At 42.5% G+C, this 24,304-nt stretch overlaps 3 protein-coding genes across 7 annotated transcripts in view; 2 read left to right on the top strand and 1 right to left on the bottom strand.

Annotated features, from left to right (window-relative positions):
- LOC143291587 (uncharacterized) overlaps positions 1-11,962 on the bottom strand; it is a 31,350-nt gene extending 19,388 nt beyond the window's left edge. For both annotated transcript variants that reach the window (XM_076601520.1, XM_076601521.1), the window contains exons 1-3: positions 11,760-11,962; positions 9,262-9,382; positions 8,581-8,757 (exon numbers count right to left, since the gene is read on the bottom strand). In XM_076601520.1, coding sequence (XP_076457635.1) covers positions 8,581-8,757; positions 9,262-9,382; positions 11,760-11,768 — 307 coding nt within the window. In that variant the 5' untranslated portion in view covers positions 11,769-11,962. The remainder of the gene's footprint in view (positions 1-8,580; positions 8,758-9,261; positions 9,383-11,759) is intronic.
- LOC143291362 (uncharacterized) lies at positions 353-1,968 on the top strand. Its single transcript, XM_076601203.1, has one exon. The coding sequence runs from the start codon at positions 640-642 to the stop codon at positions 1,966-1,968; it is 1,329 nt and encodes a 442-aa protein (XP_076457318.1). The 5' UTR covers positions 353-639.
- A 2,152-nt stretch (positions 11,963-14,114) lies between the features above and the next one.
- The window catches only part of LOC143291438 (uncharacterized), a 13,962-nt gene continuing 3,772 nt past the window's right edge, over positions 14,115-24,304 (top strand). For 2 of the 4 annotated variants that reach the window (XM_076601299.1, XM_076601296.1), the window contains exons 1-3: positions 14,131-14,249; positions 14,785-15,137; positions 23,301-23,618. In XM_076601299.1, the coding sequence (XP_076457414.1) occupies positions 15,062-15,137; positions 23,301-23,618 (394 nt within the window). In that variant the 5' untranslated portion in view covers positions 14,131-14,249; positions 14,785-15,061. Of the gene's footprint in view, positions 14,250-14,784; positions 15,138-23,300; positions 23,619-24,304 lie in introns of all 4 variants that reach the window. The other 2 variants (XM_076601297.1, XM_076601298.1) reach the window with 2 other exon arrangements.

Raw genomic sequence — 24,304 nt, 5'->3', positions numbered from 1 at the left:
GTGTTTTTCTTTCCAGGGTTAGGAGGTACTTTTCCAGATGGTTGGAACTCGCTGAGATTGGCAAGGATTTTGAAAAACTTGTGGATTTGCTTTTGCGTGAACAGATTTTGTCGGGTGTGTCCACTCAGCTGGTAGCCTTTCTCATGGAAAGAAAGGATTCAAATGTTGAGGATATGGTTAAGGCAGCGGATAGGTACAGAGAAGCTCATCTTGATAGATCGATGTCTGCAAAACCTGGCTCTAGTGTCTTGTTTGCCAATGCTAACATAGTCAATAATCATAACTATCATAGAGGAAATCCAGGAGGATCTGGTGCTGGTCCTCAGACATTTTGGTTCTAATCATAGAGGGGGCTCAAGTTACAAATCTCAGAATGAGAATGGAAGTGAAAAAAGTTCTGATAAATGTAAACGTTTCGCTGTTGACCCAAAGACTTTGAAATATCATGGCGAAAAGAAAGTTTGCTGGGGTTGTCAGTCAAAAGGTCATGCTTGGCAGTACTGCAGAAAATTACAGTTCAAACCTGATTTTACTGTCCCAGGGCCGAAGGTTACCTGTGTGGGTGTCACGCGTCACTGTGATACTTTGGTTGATTCTGGCAAAAATGCTGTGTCCCCAGTGGTTGTTAAAGGTGAATCCATGGAAAATGTTTTGGTTGGTATGTCTACAGTCGATCTACCTCCAACCCTTCAAACTTGTAAAGGCACATTGAATGGTCAGCAGGTAACAGTCATACTGGATTCTGGGTGTTCAACTGTTGGTGTGCGTAAAAGCTTGGTCCATGAAAGTCAGCTTACTAACAGGGTACAGCTGTGTCGCCTTTTCAATGGTGAGGTTGTCCGACTTCCACTAGCTCGTGTTAGTCTGGATACACCATATTTTGCTGGTACAGTGGAAGCCTGTGTCATTGAAAATCCTGTTTGTGACGTTATTTTGGGTCGAATTGAGGGCTCCACATTTCATTGCAGTGAGGTTGCTGCTGCAGTTGTGACCAGAGCACAGGCAGCCAGGCAGGAAAGACCGTTTCGTCCACTTTTGAGGTCAAAGGCCCCACAGCTAGATGTTTCTCCTGAAAAGCTGAAGGAGTTACAGCAAAGTGATTCAACGCTGAAGAAGTTGTTTGAAAAAGTAGGCCAGAGTAAGGAGGAGTCGTCGGGTGTAATCATTTCTTTTGTCATGAGAGACGATTTGTTGTACAGGAGAGTTGCGTCAGAAAAATCTGATTCAGTTTCATGGCAATTGGTAGTTCCTGAAAATCTGCGGGAGTCTGTTCTTATTGCTGCACACGATTCTGTCTTTGGTGGGCATATGGCAAACAACAGTACGTTCAAACGTATTCAGCCATTTTTCTTTTGGCCTGGTTACATGAGTTCAGTCAAGCACTACTGTAGATCCTGTCACATATGTCAGAAAACTTTCCCAAAGGGCAGAGTGCCAGCTGCACCTCTTCAGCCAGTACCAGTGGTCGAAGTTCCATTCTCGAGAGTTGCAATTGATTTGGTTGGCCCAATCAAACCGACCTCTTCACAAGGTCACCAGTATATACTCACTCTTGTTGATGTGGCAACTTGGTATCCGGAAGCAGTGGCATTGAAGTCAGTTACAACTGAGGCAGTCGCAGAAGCATTACTAGAGATATTTTCCAGAACAGGGATACCAGATGAGGTACTTTCAGATCTTGGTACCCAGTTTACATCAGACATCATGAGGGAAGTTATGCGCCTTTTGTCTGTATCACAACTCCACACTACCCCATATCACCCACAGACGAACGGGGTTGTTGAAAGATTTCATGGCTGTTTGAAGTCTATGCTCAAGAAGCTGATGGCAGATAAACCCAAGCTGCATTGTTTGCATACAGGGAGATTCCGCAGGAATCCACAGGGTTTGCACTTTTCGAGCTCTTGTATGGCAGAGTTCCCAAAGGCCCTTCTCAGCTACTCTATGAGTCTTGGACAAACAATGTGAAGGAGAACTCTGAACTCGAAAACGTCTCAGTATGTTTCAGTTGAAGGATACATTGAAAGAAATGGTTGGTCGGGCTCAGGATGCTGTGCAACAAGAATCAAAGCGAAATAGACGCTACAAATTTCGCAAGGCTGGTGTCAGGTCTTTCACAGTCGGGGCTAAGGTTTTGGTGTTATTACCTTCTGAAAACAACAAAATGCTGATTCGATGGCATGGTCCATTCACAGTGGTGAAGTGAGTCAATGCATGATTTCCTCATTGAGACCAGCCCTGGAGTTCATAAGCTGTTTCACATCAATCTCTTGCGTGAGTATGTGTGTCGAAGTTCTGCAGAGACAGTTATGGTTGGATCAGTAGGCATCATTACTGGTGATTGTGCTGTGGATGACAACGATGTGGACAAAGTGACAGTATAATGCATGCCTACAGTTCAGTCAGAAGACATTGCACATGTAATGATCAACACAGATCTCCCAGTATGCAAGAAAAAGGATGTACTACATGTCCTTCACAAACACACAGACATGCTGACTGACATGCCAGGACACACACTCTTGCAGGACCATTCAATGATTTTAACAAGGGATGTCACGGTAAACGTCAAACAGTATCCTCTCCCCTTTGAGTCAGATAAAATTGTCAAAGAAGAGGTTCAGAAAATGTTGTCATTAGATGTGATCGAGCCTTCAACATCGCCATTTGCATCCCCTGTTGTGTTGGTCCGTAAAAAGGATGGTTCAACTCGCTTCTGCATTGATTTCAGGGAATTAAATAAAGTCACGCAGTTTGACGCTGAACCAATCCCAGACCCCGAAATCCTTTTCTCTTCATTGCAGGGCAAAAAACTACTTTTCCAAAATAGACCTTGCAAAGGGATATTGGCAGATCCCAATGGCAAAGAAAGACAGAGAAAAAATTGCATTCCAAACACCCATTGGCTTGTTTCATTTTAAACGTATGCCATTTGGAATGTCAACAGCCCCGAGTTCATTTGCACGCATGATGAGGAAGTTGGATCTTGAGCGTTTTGGTGCAGTGTCGTTTTTCGACGACATTCTCATTGCTTCCGACGCGTGGTCTGAACACTTGAGGTCTCTTGACCAGGTATTGGAAGTGTTGTCTGTTCATGGACTGACAGCAAGACCTTCTAAGGTTGAAGTGGGCTTCACTCAGATCGAGTTTCTGGGTCATGTGGTCGTTGGGGGAAAGATGCGTCCTCAGTCAGGGAAAGTTTCAAAATTTTGTCAGTTTCTGCTCCCAACACCAAAATGCAAATAAGATCGCTTCTGGGTCTTGTGGGGTTCTATCAAAGATATATACCTAACTGTTCCTCATTGGTCAGTCCTCACACAGATCTGACAAAAGGAGGCCGACAAAACAAAGTCAAGTGGACAGAAGATTGTCAGAAAGCTTTGAACACTGTCAAATCAGTTTTGTCCTCAGACCCAGTGGTGCAGCTACCTGATTTCAAACGGACATTCACTGTGAAAACAGATGCTTCTTCTACTGCATTTGGAGCAGTTCTGATGCAGCGTGATGATGATGGAGTATTTCATCCCATCATTTTTGCGAGCAGGAAGTTGTTGGATCGAGAGATGCGTTACTCAACTGTGGAGCGAGAATGTTTGGGCCTGGTGTGGGCAATTGACAAGTTTCACCGATATCTTTTCGGACGACTTTTCTTTGTTGAAACTGACCATCGTCCTTTGATCTACTTGAAGAGATAAAAACAACAAATGGTCGTTTGATGCAATGGGCTCTCGCCCTTCAGCAGTACAGCTTCACAGTAGTACCCATCTCTGGTTCCAGCAATGTTGAAGCAGATGCTTTGAGTAGGCTGATAGCTTAAGATGATGAAAAATGTTGCAGTGAATTTTGTGGCAGATGTATTCAGATGTTCCTGTGATTATTTCATCTCTCTCTCTCTCTCTCTCTCTCTCTCTCTCTGTGTGTGTGTGTGTACCTGTAGGTTGATTTTTTTTCCCGGAAAAGACGTTTCCAGATATTCTCATCTGTTTAAAATCTTAAGTAGCAAATGTAGGACTCCGTTTTAGACACTGGAATTGCAGTAGTCTCTTCTTCTGGGTTTGTTACCCACTTGTTGAAGAGCATTGCCCAGCTATGTACAGTCTTCTGTTATAGTGGAATGCTCATGGCCAGTCCTTGAATGGATGGTATGATTAAGTCGATGTTGGGATACAATTGTGAACGTATCTATATTTGGATTGGGATCAATCTTCTAACTATGTACACTCAAGTGTTATAGTAGAATCCCTTTGCATGGGATAAAGTTTGTGTAAAACTTGGTTGTCAAGTTTATTGCAGGAACTAGTGTGTTTGCTGCATTTTGAATTTGAGAGCTTTTTGAGAAAGTGTTTTCGTGACTGAGGGCCTAATATGCAAAACGTTTGACCAATAGATTGAGAATTCTGGTTGTTATCCTTTGGGATAAGTGTGTGAAAGAACCCATGTCTTTATTTTTATATGAAAAAAAAAAAAAACTTTCATGAGTGTCAGTTTTTTTGTTGTTTTTTTACCCCAGGATGGGGGTGATGTAACAAATCGCTTTGTACATGTGTTGTCTGGCTCCAATGGATGAACGGCCAGCTGTGACAGTCGCTGTGACATTGTGATACCTTCAGATGTTGGTACATCAGATTGACATGTCAACAAACAGTACTGGCACAAATGTAAGTACTATACCAACTGTTGGAGTGTCTTGTTCAGCAAGTGCAGTGCTCGAAGTTCACCCGTTCAACTTTTAATAATTCCCCTTGCCCTACCTCATGTTCCCTTTACCCTACCCTCCTTCCTTTACATTCCCCTTTCTTCCACTGTCCTTCCCGACATTATACCAAGAATATACCAGTTGAACAACGTTACGGTGTTTACATTTTGTGCAACCTCCTCTTCTCAACGAAGATAGAACTCTTCGTACTCATCGAGTGTCCCCCGTCTCTAATAACACATGGAGTTGCTGCAGTACCACAAGGACTTTTGGTGTGCAGCCAAGCCTGGACAGAATCTCCCGGAAAATCATGAATACCTGAATTTGACGTCATCGCTAAGTTACGTTACGTCATGTACTATGAGGTCATGGTTTTTGACGAGTGGGGAGGAGAAGAGGGCTGGCTGGACGTTGTTAATGTGCGCAGGGGTGAAACATTCTTCCAGGAGGTTGGAGCGGTGTCGGGGTGGTGGAGCCGCCCATGGACGTTGACGGGACGGGCCTGAGGAGCCAGGGACGTTGACCGGCCGGGGGGACCCACTGAGTGGAGGGGCCCCCTGTTGGAACTGCTGCTGTTTCGGTTCGATGTTGGAAGAGGTGCCCAAGCGTAGGAGCGCTGTTGCACGCTGGATGATGCTGGGAGCTGGAATGGTGATCCACTGAACGGTTCCGCAAGCCACTGGAAAACTTTTGGGGTGTTTTGTTTGCGGCCGTCATTGTGGTGTGTGTGTTTAGTTACTTTTTGTTTATATTTTTTTCAGTGAGTTGAAAGAAAGGAATTATTTATTTTTGAGTGAATTGGCATAACGAGTTTATTTTTTTGATTGAGTTGGGAAATGAACACTTATTTTCTTTCTTTGATTATATATTTATTAATATTATTGAGTTAATCAAAAAGTAAAAGAAAACGTGAGTTTGCGTTCTTCTAAAAAAAAAACAACTTGATTCGCGTTCGTGTTGTGTTGTTGTGTTTTTTTTAGTGCCGGTTGAAAGTAACACAGGCCTACGGATTTAAGAAAAAAAATAATCCGTTACATTGACTCTGTGAGGAATGGCTAGTCAATAATTGTTCAGTCAGTTGTCAACACCCCTAGCTTTATACTAAAACAAATGGTGGCTCTGTTAGGAATGGCCAGTCAGTAATTGTTCAGTCAGTTGTCAACACCCCTAGCTTTATACTAAAACAAATGGTGGCTCTCAACTAATATATGCAGTTTTTGTAACAACGAAAGACAGTATCAGACACAAGATCTGGCCGTGCACGATCATCTAACGTTTCTGGCAAGCATCAGTGGATGTAATGAATGAAAGATGTCCGAAATTGATGCTCGGAATCTGTGATTGACTGAACGATTAGCCATTCGTGTACTAGTTTTGCAACTGACAATGCAGACCATAACAGCGTCGTTCTGGATGGTCTAAACGCCATTCACAGCACGTGCATAATAGCTGTTGTGAAACCAAGGAAAAGGTAAACAATAAAATCGTTGCCACTGGATAGATTGGAATCACATCATTGATCTTCAAAGACCTGCCAGAGATAATCTGAAAAAGATCCAACCAGCTACAGTGAATACCTGTGGGACATCTCTTGGCCACTGAAGTCTTCTCGGCCTGCCTGGAAGGGGGGGATGCAAGCTCTGCATAGTGGTGATCACGCAAGTGTGCAACCTGGCCATGATCGGCATGAATTCAGGTGACATGTTTCCCTCAACTCTACTTCGAGATTCGTAACAGAAGCAATGGCTGAAGCGCAACATCACACTGTGCTCACGTTTGATCAGCCTTTGTACCCGTAGGCGATTTTTGTCCGTGTAACATTTTGAGGTAGGGGGAATGCTGAGGGCTGTGCGAGCTGGGTGTGGAGGGCGGGAGAACGTGGGGAGCAGAGGATGCGGGACAGTAAAGACAGCGACTGGTTTGACTGTGCCATGCTGTGTGTATTTTTATTGTTTAATTCTTTTCTGCAGGGTTTTGTTATTTGTTTGTGTTTGTTTTGCTTTGAGTTATCTTTAACTTGGATAATTTTATCTTGTCTTTTTTGTAATGTCTTTTGAGCATGAGCTTTCTGATTACTAGTGAAAAGCTCAATACAAATAAAAATTAATAGTAGTAGTAGTAGGGGGAGGGGGAGGGGGGATGAGCGGATCTTAGTCAACGACGTCAACCACAGAACGCATGTTTCCACGAAAGCGGTTGCTGTTTTTTGTTGTTGTTATTTTTTTTTATTTTTTAACCAAAATTCAGTCGATGGAATCTGAACTATGAATGTCGGTCGTCCGCCGATCCGCGGAAAAATACGTTATAGCAAGATGTCTTAATAAAATAATAATAATAATCATAATAATAATAAAACCCCACAAAAATCCCATGCCTGTAATAACCCATTAACGTTCCACATATACTAGTAACCTTAACTCTTGAAAAAAAACCAAGATGACTGTGCATCATGCCTAAAGAGTTGCTGCCCTTGACTGACCGTCCTTCAGCCACCTGCAGGAGGGGGGGGGGGGCAGGAAGTGGGAGGGGGGACATCCAAAAACGTGCAAGAAACGAGAAGGCAAAAAGGTCACACAAAGTTCACAAGCCACCGTGCACCACTGCGCGATCATGACAACAAGAATACCACAATGTAAACAAACACCTTGGAACCCCTGGAAAAGAAAACCTGCAAAACACACATGGACACGCGCAAATAAACAATCATTCATTCAATGCATGGGGAAAAAAAGCACATTTAAATAACAAACAAACCTATAAATATATCATTTGCAGCGTTTCGTACTGTAGTCCTGGCATAAGAAAAAAGACTACGAACATCAACATTTTCTCACAGATTCAATACTAACTTTCTTTTTTTCTTTTTTTTTTCCAGCTTCAACATCTTTTTTCTTCGAGGAATTAAAAAGTTACTAAATTTCAGTGTGTTGTTGTTGCTTATAATAATATGGTTTTAAGAATCATTTTCTGATGTCTGTAAGTACCAGCATTTAAGACGGAATGACTGGTGCAATAGCCGAGTGGTTAAATCGTTAGACTTTCAATTTGAGTGTCCCAGGTTCGAATCTCGGTAATGGCGCCTGGTGGGTAAAGGGTGGAGATTTTTCCGATCTCCCAGCTCAACATATGTGCAGACCTGCTTGCGCCTGAATCCCCTTCGTGTGTATACGCAAGCAGATCAGATACACACATTAAAGATCCTGTGATCCATGTCAGCGTTTGGTGGGTTATGGAAACAAGAACACACCCAGCATGCACACCCACGAAAAGGAAGTATGGCTGCCTACATAGCGGAGTATAACGGTCATACACGTAAAAGCCCATTTGTGTACAAACAGGTGAAAGTGGGAGTTGCAGCCCACTAACGAAGAAGAAGGAATTCGTCTCCCAAATCACCTGAATTACATTTTCTACAAACTCTCCCATTTCTGTCAACACCTAAGAATCTTCCTTCCTGGATGGGTGAATTGTGACTTTGCATTCTATAAACTTCATAGCTATAGTCCTGTAATTATCTGGGAGAAGTATGATATATTTTTTAAACTGAAAATTGTCTTTGAATTAATACATATCATTTTTATTCACTTCTGCACTCCAGGTATGCAAATATTGGTATCTCAGCCTTTGCTTTACTATGGACTTAAATTCACTGTATGAAGGACACATGTCAGAGTGTTCAGTCTGAGGTCACTCATTCCTAGGTCATTAAGTAGACTTTCAATAATCAGATCTGTAAATGTCTCTTGCTTTTAACTGAAATTTTAAAAAAATCTATATATCACACTCGAGAGCTTATTACAGTTTTCTTGGTCTGTCAGCTTGTACCAAAAATTAAGTTGTCAGCATTTTGCTGTAAATATAGGACACTATCCAAGGACCCTGACCTGAAAAGGCGTTCCAGTGGTGCTGGTGTGCAGGGGCAGGTCGAGGATGTTCCCGTGGGGTTGGTGTGGAGGAGCATGTCCCTGACCTGTGTGAGCATTTCTCTGGGGCTGGTGTCTGAAGGAATCCGCCGAGCAGTGGTCCGATGACATCAAACAGCGAAATCCTGGGAAGAAACGCTGACACAACAAACAACAATGATGAAAATTTCTGCAAGAAAACCAGAGTTCAGCAGACGAACAGTTTGTGTCGTCTCACTCCTCTCAAAATGAGTTGTTGTTTTTTTGTTTGTTTTTTTTTTTCCCCCAGCCAGAAACTGACAGCAAGCATTTTAACCAAACACTGAATATCGTTATTATGAAGAATGTACGAACTGTTTTCTTTTCCGTGCAGTTGGGTATGAAAGTTTCACACGGAGTGTCCACAGCTGGAGAAGAGGGGGAGAGAGACAGAGACAGAGAGAGATAGAGAGAGAGTGTGTGTGTGTGTGTGTGTGACAGACAGAGAGATAGAAAGATAGAAGAGCACAGACAGTGACAGAAAGATACAGAGACACACAGAAACTGAGAGAGACAGAAACATAGGCAACCCCTAGAAATAGTGAGATATGGTGCTCTAACCACTTGACCACCGCACACGTGAGACAGACAGACACAGAGAGAAAGCCACAAAGAGAACTTTACCGTCGGGTAAAAAGTCACTCCTGCGAAAAAAACGGCTGCTCCTTCCTTCTGTCGGCCCGGAAAAGTCGTCCTGAAGACTGAAGCTATTCTCTTCACCAACCATTGTCTTCGCTCTCGTTCTCTGGAATAGGAAGGTAGCAGAATGGTTAAGATGCTCAGCTGCCAATACAGAGGGTCCGTGAGAGTGTGGGTTCGAATCCCGCTCTCGCCTTTTCTTCCAAGTTTGACTGGAAAATCAAACTAAACATCTAATCTTTCAGATGAGACGATAAACCGTATGCAGCACGCACTTGGCGCACTGTAAAAGAACCCATGGCAACGAGTGTTGTCCTCTGGCAAAATCGTGTAAAAAGAAATTCACTCTGATAGGTACACAAATATATAAGCAAGCACTCAAGGCCTGACAAGCGCGTTAGGTTATGCCGCTGTCAGGCATCTGCTCAGCAGATGTGGTGTAGCACATATGGATTTGTCCGGACGCAGTGACGCCTCCTTGAGAAACTGCAACTGACACTGAAACTCTCTCTGGAATGCAGAAGACAGTCGGAGAAAAGCGTGGTAACGGATAGTATCTCTTAGCAACCATTCTCTTCGCCTTTGTTCTCCAGCGTGTCGATGTCGGTACCCATCTGTGTGGCCATGCCTGGAATACACTTTTCTTCAAGAATATCTCTCTCTCTCTCACACACACACACACACACACACACACACACACACAGCCTACAGCCACTCTTCGCAAAAACAAACAAAATCATATGGTTTCTAATTTATATACTGTATAGACTATTTCTGGAAATGGTCGTTCATGTGAATCAAAACGGCAGGTCAGTCGTCAAAACTATACTGATCCCCATGTTTCATTAATAACTACTGAAGGCAATTATGGTATCAACTTGATTTTACACGACTGATAATGGCAAGAACAAAGCGACTGATGACAGCAGTTTTGAAGGCAGAACCAGACACGAAGGGTGCTGTTTTGTGACAGGACTGAACTGCTGACTTGTGACAAAACCATAAAGACCCGCTCACTTAAACAGAAAAGAAATAAAAATAAAAATATTTATCTGTTTACCAAGTCAGTCCTCAAGACTGTCATTTAAAAAGCCCGCGCGCCTCGTGCAAACTGCCATCTAGCCAAATAGGGCCCGAATACATCTCCCACAGTTCAGATTGTGTGTGTGTGTGTGTGTGTGTGTGTGTGTGTGTGTGTGTGTGTGTGACACAGCTTACGTACACGCACAAACATAAACACCGTATGTGGCGCACACAGACACATTCACATACACACTCACATGCACACAGGCAAAGACACACACAGACACAGACACACGTGCGCGCGTACACACACACACACACACACACACATCTCTCTCTCTCTCTCTCTCTCTCTATATATATATATATATATATATATGGAATGATGGCTTACAGGTTCGCGTCCGCCTCGGAAGCGAGAGAATCTGAGCGCGCTGATTCGAATCACACGGCTCAGCAGCCGATATTTTCTTCCCCTCTACTAGACCTTGAGTGGTGGTCTGGACGCTAGTCATTCGGATGAGTCGATAAACCGAGGTCCCATAAAAGAACCCATGGCAACAAAAGGGTTGTTCCTGGCAAAATTCTGTAGAAAAATCCACTTCCATAGGAAAAAGAAATAAAACCGCATGCAGGAAAAAATATATTAAAAAAATGGGTGGCACTGTAGAAAAGCAACACGCTCTCCATGGGGAGAGCAGCCCGAATTTCACACAGAGAAATCTGTTGTGATAAAAAGAGAAATACATACATGCATATATATCTATATATATATATATATATATATATATATATATATATATATATATATATATATATACTTTGACATGCACAGACATACACTGTGACACTTTCAAGGCATTAGTTCACAGCCCTATTTCTACATTCCTTTAATGTATTTCAGAATTATGTTCATGGTTTTAGTCATTATTATTAATATAAAGTTGTTACTGTTAAACCTAATTGCCTAGCTGTTAGGCATTTATTTGTAGTTTCCTTACCTTTTTCTGTTTTCCTTACTTCTCTACTTTTTTTTTTAATATATAAATCATCAAAAATCACTAGTAGTGAAAAGACGTTAAACTACAAAACGAACTGTGAAACACACACACACACACACAAACACACACACACACACACACACACACACACACACACACACACACACACACACAGCAACTTGCCATATGTCCAACAATCGTCTCCCAATACAGAGTAGGATGTGGTCATACACCGTAAAAAACAACAACCGCAGCTCCCACTCCAACTGAGACTCCCACGTTCACTCATGTATACGAGGGAGCTTTTATGTGTGAGACCTTTTTCACTCATACTCTGTTGACGTGGATTATAGGATCTTGAACGTGCGGAAAGATCTTCTGTATGCGTATACACACGATGGGGGTACAGGCACTACCAAGTTTATCTGTTGACCTGTGATTTCTCCACCCTTTACTCACCAGGTGCATGCAGAAATTGGAAGATGACCCACGCCTGTTCAGCTACGATCGTGTCTGTTGACGGTGGTCTTCACACTTTCTGTTTCACGAACCAAAAACTAACAAGATAAACCAGCCAGCAGCGATTGCTCACAAATTTATTCAGCGACAAGAGAGCGTGTGGGCGACGGGCGCTGCGCGTTTTTGCTGCTTGTCGCGTGAAACTTGCTGCTTGACACCCCGTGTGCTATGTGCTATGGCGACAAGAGAGCGCGTGGGCGACCCAGTCATGAAAACTGCAGCGGTTCAATCTACTCATTGGTCTACACATACCAGTAGATTGGACTTGTTCATTTTATGTTTGTATATTATATTATAGTATAGTATAGTACGGTACAGTACAGTACAGTATAGTATAGTACACACACACACACACACACACACACACACACACACACACACACACACATGAATTTCAACTGAAATACAAGTTCCCAAGGACGTTTTGACGTCAGTCTATTTGCGAACGGTGCTGCACATTTACTGAGCGTGGGGTGTATTTGGCAACTTGCATTTCAGTTGAAATTCATGTGTGTGTGTGTGTGTGTGTGTGTGTGTGTGTGTGTGTGTGTGTGTGATCAACTGAAAGTGAAACCAACCATGCAACAGTCTGGTGCGGTGTTCCAATAATATGTTATGTCTAATGAGTTCAAGACCTGCTTCCTGACCTGCTTCTGTTTAAATTGCCCACGTGAACCCAAACCCATTGTTCGCATTTGGATTTGCCCGTTCGCACTCTCTCCTTGCCAAACGGTCCACTACAATTTTTGTTTCTTCTCTATCGCCCACCACCTAGCAAGACGAAGCAACTGAACTGACTGACAATCTCTTCATTGAACAGTTTCCAATCAGTTTAGAATATATCAACACTTTAAAGGGCCACTGCATGGTATCTCATTATATGAGATTTTAACTTTCACTTTGGTAAACTCTCAAAGGCCAACACTGCAAAACTAATAGTTTCAGTTTCAATAGCTCAAGGAGGCGTCACTGCGTTCGGACAAATCCATATACGCTACACCACATCTGCCAAGCAGATGCCTGAACAGCAGCGTAACCCAACGCGCTTAGTCAGACCTTGAGAAAAAAAAAGAAAAAAAGAATATAAATACATAAAAAAAGAATAAAAAAAGAAAAATACATAAAAAAGAAAAAAATAAATACATAAAAAAGGAAAAAATACATAAAAAAGATAAATACATAAAAAAAAGAAAAAAAAAGAAAAGAAAAATACATTAAAAAAAAGAAAAGAAAAGAAAAAGGAACTACTACTACTAATGATAATATGTATAAGGCGCAAAAACTTGATGAAGTCAACTATAAGTGTACAAAATAAAATAAAATAAAATAAATACTAATAAACTAATAAAACTAATAAACCTTCCAGACTCTTTCTCTCTGTCAGAAGCTATGTCCATACAAACCCATCGTCAAGGTCACATCCTTGACTATTTTGTCCTTTCCGCCACTTCTGTTGACAACATTCCATCCTCAGATCACTTCACTGTGCAAGTGCAACTGAATCTTTCCAACTAACACCTGTCCTGTCCCAGTATAAAATATAACCGTCTCTTAAAAATTCCATTCTACAGAACCAGATCGTATGGAAAATGTACTCTCTCTTTCCATGCTTCTCCCTCATGGAACTCACTCCCGTTTCCTGTCCGTCCTGCTGTTTCTTGCCCTTCTTTCAAAACATCTTTTAAAACTCATCTATTTCAAGCCGCTCGAACCAGTACCTGATTACTTGTCTTAACTTTTGTCCTTTATTTTTTATTTTATTGTTACTATTTTTAAACATGAATATGTTCATACACCTTGAGTGGCAAAGTTGTGTGTGAGTGTGTGTGTGTGGTGTGTGTGTGTGTGTGTGTGTTCATCTCGTGAGAATTGCGTGTGGAATTATGGGTTGAGGTTGGAGTGGGAGGATTTGTGCATGTCGGTGTATTGCGTGTGTTTTTAGTGTGTATAATTATGTCAGTGTGCTTTCCGTTGCAATACGCTAAAGGCTTTTTTATCATTAGACTGGGCGTCACTACCAAATGTCCTATTATCATTACTATGATGATAATAATTATCATCAACAGATCCCTAATGAAAACAAACGGCCGTGGACAGGACTTTCCTGTTGCAGTATTGAAACCAGTAAATGATTCAAACTAATTTAACGTCACCCAGTTCACTGACGGGACAATGTCAGTGGAATACTTCCTCAGCCCCTTGTTTCTCGAAACTTTTAATTTCCTCAACCACACAAAAAATGACCTATCCATTGTCAGATGCAGATCATAAGTACTTAACTTTCACAGTGTATGCCCAGTATGTGTTGTGAGTTACATCGAGGAGAGATGTAGCCACACAGGCAGAAGAAATCTGGACAGAATCCTTCTTACGTTTGTGCAGGGGGACTGTACTGAGTATAGGCTAAAAAGTGATACCACAATCTATCAAGTATCTGCAATGTCAATTCATTCTTTGCTCTGTACAGATTGTCAGTGCGACTGTGACAACGCGTTGACGACATCCGTAGAGATTTATGGACAGACTGACTGAGCTATGTCACTTTTCTCGAGAAGTTTCAAAAGTTTTACAAAAACCTGTAGTCTTATTCTAGATTGTCAGTAAACATAGAGTTCAAAGAGCTGTGTTGCTGAAACTCAGAACTGAGTTCAACCTTGAGTTAAAAATATAATAAAACAAAATAAAATAAAGTAAAATAAAATGCTTCCAAATACAGTGATGATTGTTATGATTATTGATTGCTCTACTTCAAGTGTGGTAACAAACAAACGGAAAATGGATTTTTTCAACAAAAATTGATATTTCTGTATACATGTATAGGTGTGTTTGTGTGCGAGTGTGTGTGAGTGTGTGTGTGTGTGTGTGTGTGTGTGTGTGTGCGTGCGTGCGTGCGTGTGTGTGTGTGTGTGTGTGTGTGTGTGTGTGTGTGTGTGTTTCACTCAAATAAGTGCTTGCGATGTAACAGCCCCGACGACAGAGTGTGAACACTAACTGGGCAGTCGTTATACTCGTTATCCAGTTCTCTCTTTTTTTTTCTCTTTTTTTTTTTTTTTTTTTTTACAACGAATTCACCCGAGTGCAATAACTGTGAACGCAAAGAAGAAGAAGAAGACCTGAGTGCAATGGCGTGGAGTGTTCGTTCTCAATGAAGAGTTAAGCAATGTTCGCGGTGTTATTGTGACTTTTTTTTGTGAGGAACCTCGCAACACATTTGCTGTGTGGTGTACCTGAGTGATTTGACCATGTGCTATTTTAGCGGCCTTTTATTTCTCTGGCTGCTATCAACATCCCGTTCATGCGACTGCAAGAACCTTACTTGTGAGTAATGATGCACGTTTATAACCGTTTGTTGACGAATGTCAGAGCTTAGAGAAGAGAGAGAGAGAGAGAGAGAGAGAGAGAGAGAGAGAGAGAGAGAGATCGAACGAACGAACGAACGAACTTTTTTTTTAATGAGGGAAGTGGAATAAGCATACACATGCTTTTTTTACATCCAGCCCTCAGGGCAAAGAGAAATGAAATCAAAATACTCGAAAGGTTATAGAAGTACACACATGACATTCAAATACACTCAAATGCACAGAGAGAGAGAGAGACAGAGAGAGAGAGAGAGAGAGAGAGAGAGAGAGAGAGAGAGAGAGAGAGAGAGAGAGAGAGAGAGAGAGAGAGAGAGAGATTGAGATGGTTTATTCGTATAGGCCACAGCCCCTTTGAAGGGGGATATACAGTGAAATGCTGAAGTCATACATTCAAAAGTCTTCATGATGTAACATATACTCTTCTCCTTTTGAGTGCTTTATACAGATATAGAACGAACTCCTTGACAGTCTTTTCATTTGTTGATGACATTAACATGATAAGTCTAAACAGACAAGGGTATTGACAGTATTTAACTGGAATCAACTGTTCTCTAAGACCTCTTGATACTGGGCAACACAGCACAAAGTGAACTTCATCTTCTTTAGATTGTTGATACATTGGACAAATCAAATTTTGGACACATGACTTTCGATATCGACAATAATGCGTAAATATTTCAATAAACCCAATCCAAGCTTGACAAGGAATATTTCAGATGTCTATCAAGTCTCATTGACATATAAACTGACATATTATAAGGTATATGACAAAACATTCGATACAAATCAAATCTGTCGCTATTCTGAATATGAGAATTCCAATTTTGCCATCCACAATCAATTAATGTTCTACGAAATACATGAATAAATTCGCTGATATCTCCTGCACTTTGGTTCAACCATACAAAACCAAAACCATACTCACAAAGTTTCATAGGGAGAGAGAGAGACAGACAGACCGACTGACAGACAGACAGATAAAGAGATGCAGAGATACACTGAAAAAGAGATTGGACAGAGAGAGGAGAGGGAGAGAGAATGCATGATAGATGAATAAGATGGACCTTTGTGTTCTGTCGTGTTGTCGTTAAAGTTAATTTTACTGCAAAGGAAATGGCCCATCACCATCCACAAGCACAAAAGAAATTGGCAAACAAAATGATCACGCGGCTTAAAGATGTGTGTTGCTGTTGTATTTATACTTATTTTTCTGCAGAATTTTGCTAGGGACAACCCTTTTGTTGCCGTGGATTCTTTTACATGCGCTAAGTGCACGTTGCACACGGGGTCTCGATTTATCGTCTCACCCGAATGACTTGCGCCCAGACCACCAATCAGGGTCTAGAGGATTGGGGGCAGGGAGAGAAAATACTGGCAGCTGTGGGATTCGAACCAATGCGCTCAGATTCTCTGGCTTTCTAGGCGAACGCATGACTACTGGGCCTACACTCCACCATCAACTGTTTCAGTCAACGAGGGCAAGTAGAAATTTGGGGAAACAAGCAGATCTTTTTTATCTACTTGTATCCCGAGAACTAAGATATTTGAGATTTTTCACCCGGCACTAAATACAAACACACAAAAAGAGTAACAGTAATCTGTGAACAGCAATTCTAGTGTCTGTCTGTTGGTGTGCTGTTTCTCTTTATCACTTGTATAATGTTTTGTACATGCGTGCGGTGGCAGTGTGCTTGTGTTATATCGGGGAACATATGTTTGTGAAATGAGGTTGGGCGGGGTGGGTTCGTGCACGAGCATGTGTGAATCTATTCATGATTATATGTGTGTGAAATGCAGCTTTGTGTTTCATTTTCGTGCAATTCTTGCATGTGTATATTTTCTCCCCTTTCAGATCTACTTTCTTCCATTTTTAGATGGATTGGTGTAAAAAAAAGAAAAGAAAAAGAAAAGAAAAAAAAGGAAGAAAAACAGTTGTAACTCAATTTCCCAAATGATTGAATAATATATTTACACCCCATCCCACAATCACATACACTGCATCCCCCCCTTCCCTCCCGCACCCCCAACACACGCAAAAAACAAAAAACAAAAACAAAACAAAACAATCATTGACATGACAGATTTACTGATATTGAGGTAGACGAAAATAATTAAGCTGCATTTCATGATAAATATACAAATACATGTTCAATTTATTAGTTTAAAGGAGAAGGAGATATAAAAAGATATGAAAAGAAAGAAAAAGACCAGTGGAAGAAATAAAAGAGTAGATATTGAAAGCAGTTAAGGACAAAAAAGTGCGAAACAAAAACAGGTCTAGAAAATTAGGGCAACGACAGGGAAGGACTACCATGTGTTCTGTCGTAAAATAATGAGCCCGAACAAAACAAAACAACAACAACAACAAAAAGTACGGTTAGAGGTGCGAAATTGTGTAATGGAAACGACAGCAAAATCATTTCCCCCAGGGCCAAAGTGCGTTCCAAGTCTTACGTCCAAAATTAATATTTATACTTACGTGTTCAGCACGGCAAATTGATTGCTCTATTCGAGGCAATAAAACCGTTATTATCATGCTATTTTCATGTATCTCAATTATTTACGACATGTTTAAGTTTGCTGTAAAAAAAAAAAATGACGTTGCCTTCGCCTGGGTCACAATCGCAACATGTTGCCGTTTTCTCAAGAGATAACAGACGGATGTACGCAACTGAAAATAAGCGTGTGCGAGATAAAATAGAGTCAGCGTTTCAACCAAATTAATAAATGTGTGTCTCGGGCTTCGTACTTTCTGGCCCCTTTTTGGTATGTTAAATGCGATGTACAGTTTTATCGGGTACATCACAATTTCTTTCTTTTGCAATTTTTCCTTGGGATTTCTTCTTTTCCTGGACTAATGGCGATCACAGATAAACTGTGGAGCGGAAAGTAAAATTCGAATTTTGTTTCATGCTAATGATTTTCTTTCTTTGTTCTGCTATGGTGATTTTGTATACCTACATGTTGTAAACATTGCTGGACGAATATCACAGTAATACAGCCCAGTCACTTAGAAACAAGGTAGTAGGCAGCATTGATGCAGAATTTATTTCTGTTTGGAAGAGCAGGCATGGTAGTGGGTGCCTTCATTTTTTCTGATATGAAACACGTAATACAAACAGACCCATTATGAAGCACTGTTTCATATTAAGAACTGTACATGTTTTCATAAAAGGAGTGAGTGATGAAGACGTGTTTTATTCAGCTTACGCATTGCGTCACACTGCAGTTTTACGTCACATGGCTGGTTCATTCACAATTCTACTTTAAGAATGCTTCTGAACGTTTATCATGCGAAGACAGTTTGGGTTGTGTTCTGTGTGTGTGGGTGTGTGTGTGTCTCTCTCTCTCGGTCTCTCTGTCTCTCTCTGTCTCTGTCTCTCTCTGTCTCTCTCTCTCGCTCTGTGTGTGTGTGTGTGTGTGTGTGTGTGCGCGTGCGTGTGTGTGTGTGTGTGTGTGTGTGCTTCTCCCCTAATTTCCATTCAGTCCCCAGCGACTGTGTCCTTAAGTATGAAAAAGAAATCGAAACGGAAAATATTCATCCTCCGTTTTTCACAGCAAGAACAAATTGTTGTTTGTTTATTTATTTATAGTCTGTTCATCTAAGATGATATTAGACTGATGGAAGAACAGATTGGTTTGTTACATAAGTTGACAAGATGTTGTTATGGAGGTGTTGGGCGTTGTAAGGTGTTTGGTTATGGAGGTGTTGGGCGTTGTAAGGTGTTTGGTTATGGAGGTGTTGGGCGTTGTAAGGTGTTTGGTTATGGAGGTGTTGGGCGTTGTAAAGTGTTTTGGTTATGGAGGTGTTGGGCGTTGTAAAGTGTTTGGTTATGGAGGTGTTGGGCATTGTAAGGTGTTTTGGTTATGGAGGTGTTGGGCGTTGTAAGGTGTTTTGGTATGGAGGTGCTGGGCGTTGTAAAGTGTTTTGGTTATGGAGGTGTTGGGCGTTGTAAAGTGTTTGGTTATGGAGGTGTTGGGCGTTGTAAGGTGTTTTGGTTATGGAGGTGTTGGGCGTTGTAAGGTGTTTGGGTATGGAGGTGCTGGGCGTTGTAAGGTGTTTGGTTATGGAGGTGTTGGAGGTGTTGGGCGTTGTAAGGTGTTTGGTTATGGAGGTGTTGGAGGTGTTGGGCATTGTAAGGTGTTTGGTTATGGTGGTGTTGGGCGTTGTGAGGTGTTTGGTTATGGAGGTGTTGGGCGTTGTAAAGTGTTTGGTTATGGAGGTGTTGGGCTTTGTACGGTGTTTGGTTATGGAGGTGTTGGGCGTTGTAAGGTGTTTGGTTATGGAGGTGTTGGGCGTTGTAAAGTGTTTGGTTATGGAGGTGTTGGGCGTTGTAAAGTGTTTTGGTTATGGAGGTGTTGGGCGTTGTAAAGTGTTTGGTTATGGAGGTGTTGGGCGTTGTAAGGTGTTTTGGTTATGGAGGTGTTGGGCGTTGTAAGGTGTTTGGGTATGGAGGTGCTGGGCGTTGTAAAGTGTTTTGGTTATGGAGGTGTTGGGCGTTGTAAAGTGTTTGGTTATGGAGGTGTTGGGCGTTGTAAGGTGTTTTGGTTATGGAGGTGTTGGGCGTTGTAAGGTGTTTGGGTATGGAGGTGCTGGGCGTTGTAAGGTGTTTGGTTATGGAGGTGTTGGAGGTGTTGGGCGTTGTAAGGTGTTTGGTTATGGAGGTGTTGGAGGTGTTGGGCATTGTAAGGTGTTTGGTTATGGTGGTGTTGGGCGTTATAAAGTGTTTGGTTATGGAGGTGTTGGACGTTGTAAAGTGTTTTGGTTATGGAGGTGTTGGGCGTTGTAAGGTGTTTGGTTATGGAGGTGTTGGGCGTTGTAAGGTGTTTTGGTTATGGAGGTGTTGGGCGTTATAAAGTGTTTGGTTATGGAGGTGTTGGACGTTGTAAAGTGTTTTGGTTATGGAGGTGTTGGGCGTTGTAAGGTGTTTGGTTATGGAGGTGTTGGAGGTGTTGGGCGTTGTAAGGTGTTTGGTTTTGGAGGTGTTGGGCGTTGTAAAGTGTTTTGGTTATGGAGGTGTTGGGCGTTGTAAGGTGTTTGGTTATGGAGGTGTTGGGCGTTGTAAGGTGTTTTGGTTATGGAGGTGTTGGGCGTTATAAAGTGTTTGGTTATGGAGGTGTTGGACGTTGTAAAGTGTTTTGGTTATGGAGGTGTTGAGCGTTGTAAGGTGTTTGGTTATGGAGGTGTTGGGCGTTGTAAGGTGTTTGGTTATGGAGGTGTTGGAGGTGTTGGGCGTTGTAAGGTGTTTGGTTTTGGAGGTGTTGGGCGTTGTGAGGTGTTTGGTTATGGAGGTGTTGGGCGTTGTAAAGTGTTTGGTTATGGAGGTGTTGGGCTTTGTACGGTGTTTGGTTATGGAGGTGTTGGGCGTTGTAAGGTGTTTGGTTATGGAGGTGTTGGGCGTTGTAAAGTGTTTGGTTATGGAGGTGTTGGGCGTTGTAAAGTGTTCTGGTTATGGAGGTGTTGGGCGTTGTAAAGTGTTTGGTTATGGAGGTGTTGGGCGTTGTAAGGTGTTTTGGTTATGGAGGTGTTGGGCGTTGTAAGGTGTTTGGGTATGGAGGTGCTGGGCGTTGTAAAGTGTTTTGGTTATGGAGGTGTTGGGCGTTGTAAAGTGTTTGGTTATGGAGGTGTTGGGCGTTGTAAGGTGTTTTGGTTATGGAGGTGTTGGGCGTTGTAAGGTGTTTGGGTATGGAGGTGCTGGGCGTTGTAAGGTGTTTGGTTATGGAGGTGTTGGAGGTGTTGGGCGTTGTAAGGTGTTTGGTTATGGAGGTGTTGGAGGTGTTGGGCATTGTAAGGTGTTTGGTTATGGTGGTGTTGGGCGTTATAAAGTGTTTGGTTATGGAGGTGTTGGACGTTGTAAAGTGTTTTGGTTATGGAGGTGTTGGGCGTTGTAAGGTGTTTGGTTATGGAGGTGTTGGGCGTTGTAAGGTGTTTTGGTTATGGAGGTGTTGGGCGTTATAAAGTGTTTGGTTATGGAGGTGTTGGACGTTGTAAAGTGTTTTGGTTATGGAGGTGTTGGGCGTTGTAAGGTGTTTGGTTATGGAGGTGTTGGGCGTTGTAAGGTGTTTGGTTATGGAGGTGTTGGGCGTTGTAAGGTGTTTGGTTTTGGAGGTGTTGGGCGTTGTAAGGTGTTTTTGTTATGGAGGTGTTGGGCGTTGTAAGGTGTTTGGTTATGGAAGTGTTGGGCGTTGTAAAGTGTTTTGGTTATGGTGTTGGGCGTTGTGAGGTGTTTGGTTATGGAGGTGTTGGGCGTTGCAAGGTGTTTGGTTATGGAGGTGTTGGAGGTGTTGGGCGTTGTAAGGTGTTTGGTTTTGGAGGTGTTGGGCGTTGTAAAGTGTTTTGGTTATGGAGGTGTTGGGCGTTGTAAGGTGTTTGGTTTTGGAGGTGTTGGGCGTTGTAAGGTGTTTGGTTATGGAGGTGTTGGGCGTTGTAAGGTGTTTGGTTTTGGAGGTGTTGGGCGTTGTAAGGTGTTTTGTTATGGAGGTGTTGGGCGTTGTAAGGTGTTTGGTTATGGAAGTGTTGGGCGTTGTAAAGTGTTTTGGTTATGGTGTTGGGCGTTGTGAGGTGTTTGGTTATGGAGGTGTTGGGCGTTGTAAGGTGTTTGGTTTTGGAGGTGTTGGGCGTTGTAAATTGTTTGGTTATGGAGATGTTGGGCGTTGTAAGGTGTTTGGTTATGGAGGTGTTGGGCGTTGTAAGGTGTTTGGTTTTGGAGGTGCTGGGCGTTGTAAGGTGTTTGGTTTTGGAGGTGTTGGGCGTTGTAAGGTGTTTGGTTTTGGAGGTGTTGGGCGTTGTAAGGTGTTTGGTTATGGAGGTGTTGGAGGTGTTGGGCATTGTAAGGCGTTTGGTTATGGCGGTGTTGGAGGTGTTGGGCGTTGCAAGGTGTTTGGTTATGGAGGTGTTGGGCATTGTAAGGTGTTTGGTTATGGAGGTGTTGGAGGCGTTGGGCGTTGTAAGGTGTTTGGTTATGGAGGTGTTGGGCATTGTACCGTGTTTGGTTATGGAGGTGTTGGGCGTTGTAAGGTGTTTGGTTATGGAGGTGTTGGGTGTTGTAAAGTGTTTTGGTTATGGAGATGTTGGGCGTTGTAAGGTGTTTGGTTATGGAGGTGTTGGGCGTTGTAAGGTGTTTGGTTTTGGAGGTGTTGGGCGTTGTAAGGTGTTTTGTTATGGAGGTGTTGGGCGTTATAAGGTGTTTTGTTATGGAGGTGTTGGGCGTTGTAAGGTGTTTGGTTATGGAGATGTTGGGCGTTGTAAGGTGTTTTGGTTATGGAGGTGTTGGGCGTTGTAAGGTGTTTGGGTATGGAGGTGCTGGGCGTTGTAAAGTGTTTTGGTTATGGAGGTGTTGGGCGTTGTAAGGTGTTTGGGTATGGAGGTGCTGGGCGTTGTAAAGTGTTTTGGTTATGGAGGTGTTGGGCGTTGTAAAGTGTTTGGTTATGGAGGTGTTGGGCGTTGTAAGGTGTTTGGGTATGGAGGTGCTGGGCGTTGTAAAGTGTTTTGGTTATGGAGGTGTTGGGCGTTGTAAAGTGTTTGGTTATGGAGGTGTTGGGCGTTGTAAGGTGTTTTGGTTATGGAGATGTTGGGCGTTGTAAGGTGTTTTGGTTATGGAGGTGTTGGGCGTTGTAAGGTGTTTGGTTATGGAGGTGTTGGGCGTTGTAAGGTGTTTGGTTATGGACGTGTTGGGCGTTGTAAGGTTTTTTTGTTATGGAGGTGTTGGGCGTTGTAAGGTGTTTGGTTATGGAGGTGTTGGGCGTTGTAAAGTGTTTTAGTTATGGAGGTGTTGGGCGTTGTAAGGTGTTTTGTTATGGAGGTGTTGGGCGTTGGAAGGTGTTTTGGTTTTGGAGGTGTTGGGCGTTGTAAAGTGTTTGGTTATGGAGGTGTTGGAGGTGTTGGGCGTTGTAAGGTGTTTGGTTATGGAGATGTTGGGCGTTGTAAGGTGTTTGCTTTCTTTGATTTGTCCAGTCTGGCTTTACAGTCAGTCGGGTGATACGAACTGTGAGTATCTGTCTATCTGTCTGTCTTTTTGTCTGTGTGTGTATCTGTCTGTCTATGTGTGTATCTGTCTATGTTTCTATGTGTGTATCTATGTTTCTGTCTATGTGTCTATCTGTCTGTCCTTGCACGTTGCAGCTGTGGTGGTCCGACCCATCCTGAGCAGCAAAGCTGTTGGTGACTCAAAGGCCAGTCTGACCTTTGCTGTGGACGTCAACCAGACCTGTCACCATCACGAGCAGGAAAAAATCACTGTCGTAGATGTCATTCATCCCAATAAATCACTGTGTCGATTTCTTCGTAAGGATGGAACGTGTCAGCCTGTGTATGATTCTTCACGGGAGGATTGTAGCTGCCACACAGAAAACAACACTTACACTGTCAGAGGCAGTGGGAGTGGGTGGGAAATGACTGTAGAGCTATGTAACGGCGAGAAACACCCTGTCCTCCTAAGAGGTAAGTACTTTGTCATTGGCTGCTGGCAGTGGTTGAGCTAAACGGAGCGAACGTGTATTTACGTCTCAAGGTGGCAAAATGGTTAAGATGTCAATACAGAGAGTCCGTGAGGGTGTGGGTTCGAATCCCGCATTCACCCTTTCTCCCAAGTTTGACTGGAAAATCAAACTGAGCGTCTAGTCTTTTGAATGACGCGATGAACCGAGGTCCCGTGTGCAGCACGCATTTTGCGCACTGAAAAAGAACCCATGGCAACGAGAGTGCTGTCCTCTGGCACAATTATGTAAAAAATAAACCCACTCTGATAGATACACAAATATATAAGCATGCACTCAAGGCTGACAAGCACGTTGGGTTATGCTGTTGTCAGGCATCTGCCTGGCAGATGTGGTGTAGCGTATATGGATTTGTCCGAACGCAGTGACACCTCCTTGAGAAATTGCAACTGAAACTGAGAAGATGTGTAACCCACTGCTGGACATTGAGTATTGCACATAGTACATGGTTGAAGTGAAGTCACCTACTACCCGCAATGATCATCAAGAAGATGAAAAAAATCTGTTTATACCGTAATGTCTACTTTTTATGGTGGTATTTGTCAACGTTCTGAAAAAAAGTAGATTCACAGCATATATATATATATAAAAAGGAAGAGTCGTGGACATACAGATGTAGTTACAGTGACG

Source organism: Babylonia areolata, chromosome 17, assembly GCF_041734735.1.
Source record: "Babylonia areolata isolate BAREFJ2019XMU chromosome 17, ASM4173473v1, whole genome shotgun sequence".
Lineage (NCBI taxonomy): Eukaryota > Metazoa > Mollusca > Gastropoda > Neogastropoda > Buccinidae > Babylonia > Babylonia areolata.
The sequence above is the reverse complement of the archived record's forward strand: the minus strand, read 5'-3'. Positions and strand labels throughout refer to the sequence as shown.

Coding starts and splice junctions, on each gene's coding strand:
- LOC143291362 (XM_076601203.1), top strand. CDS start 640: ATGGAAAATGTTTTGGTTGGTATGTCTACAGTCGATCTACCTCCAACC.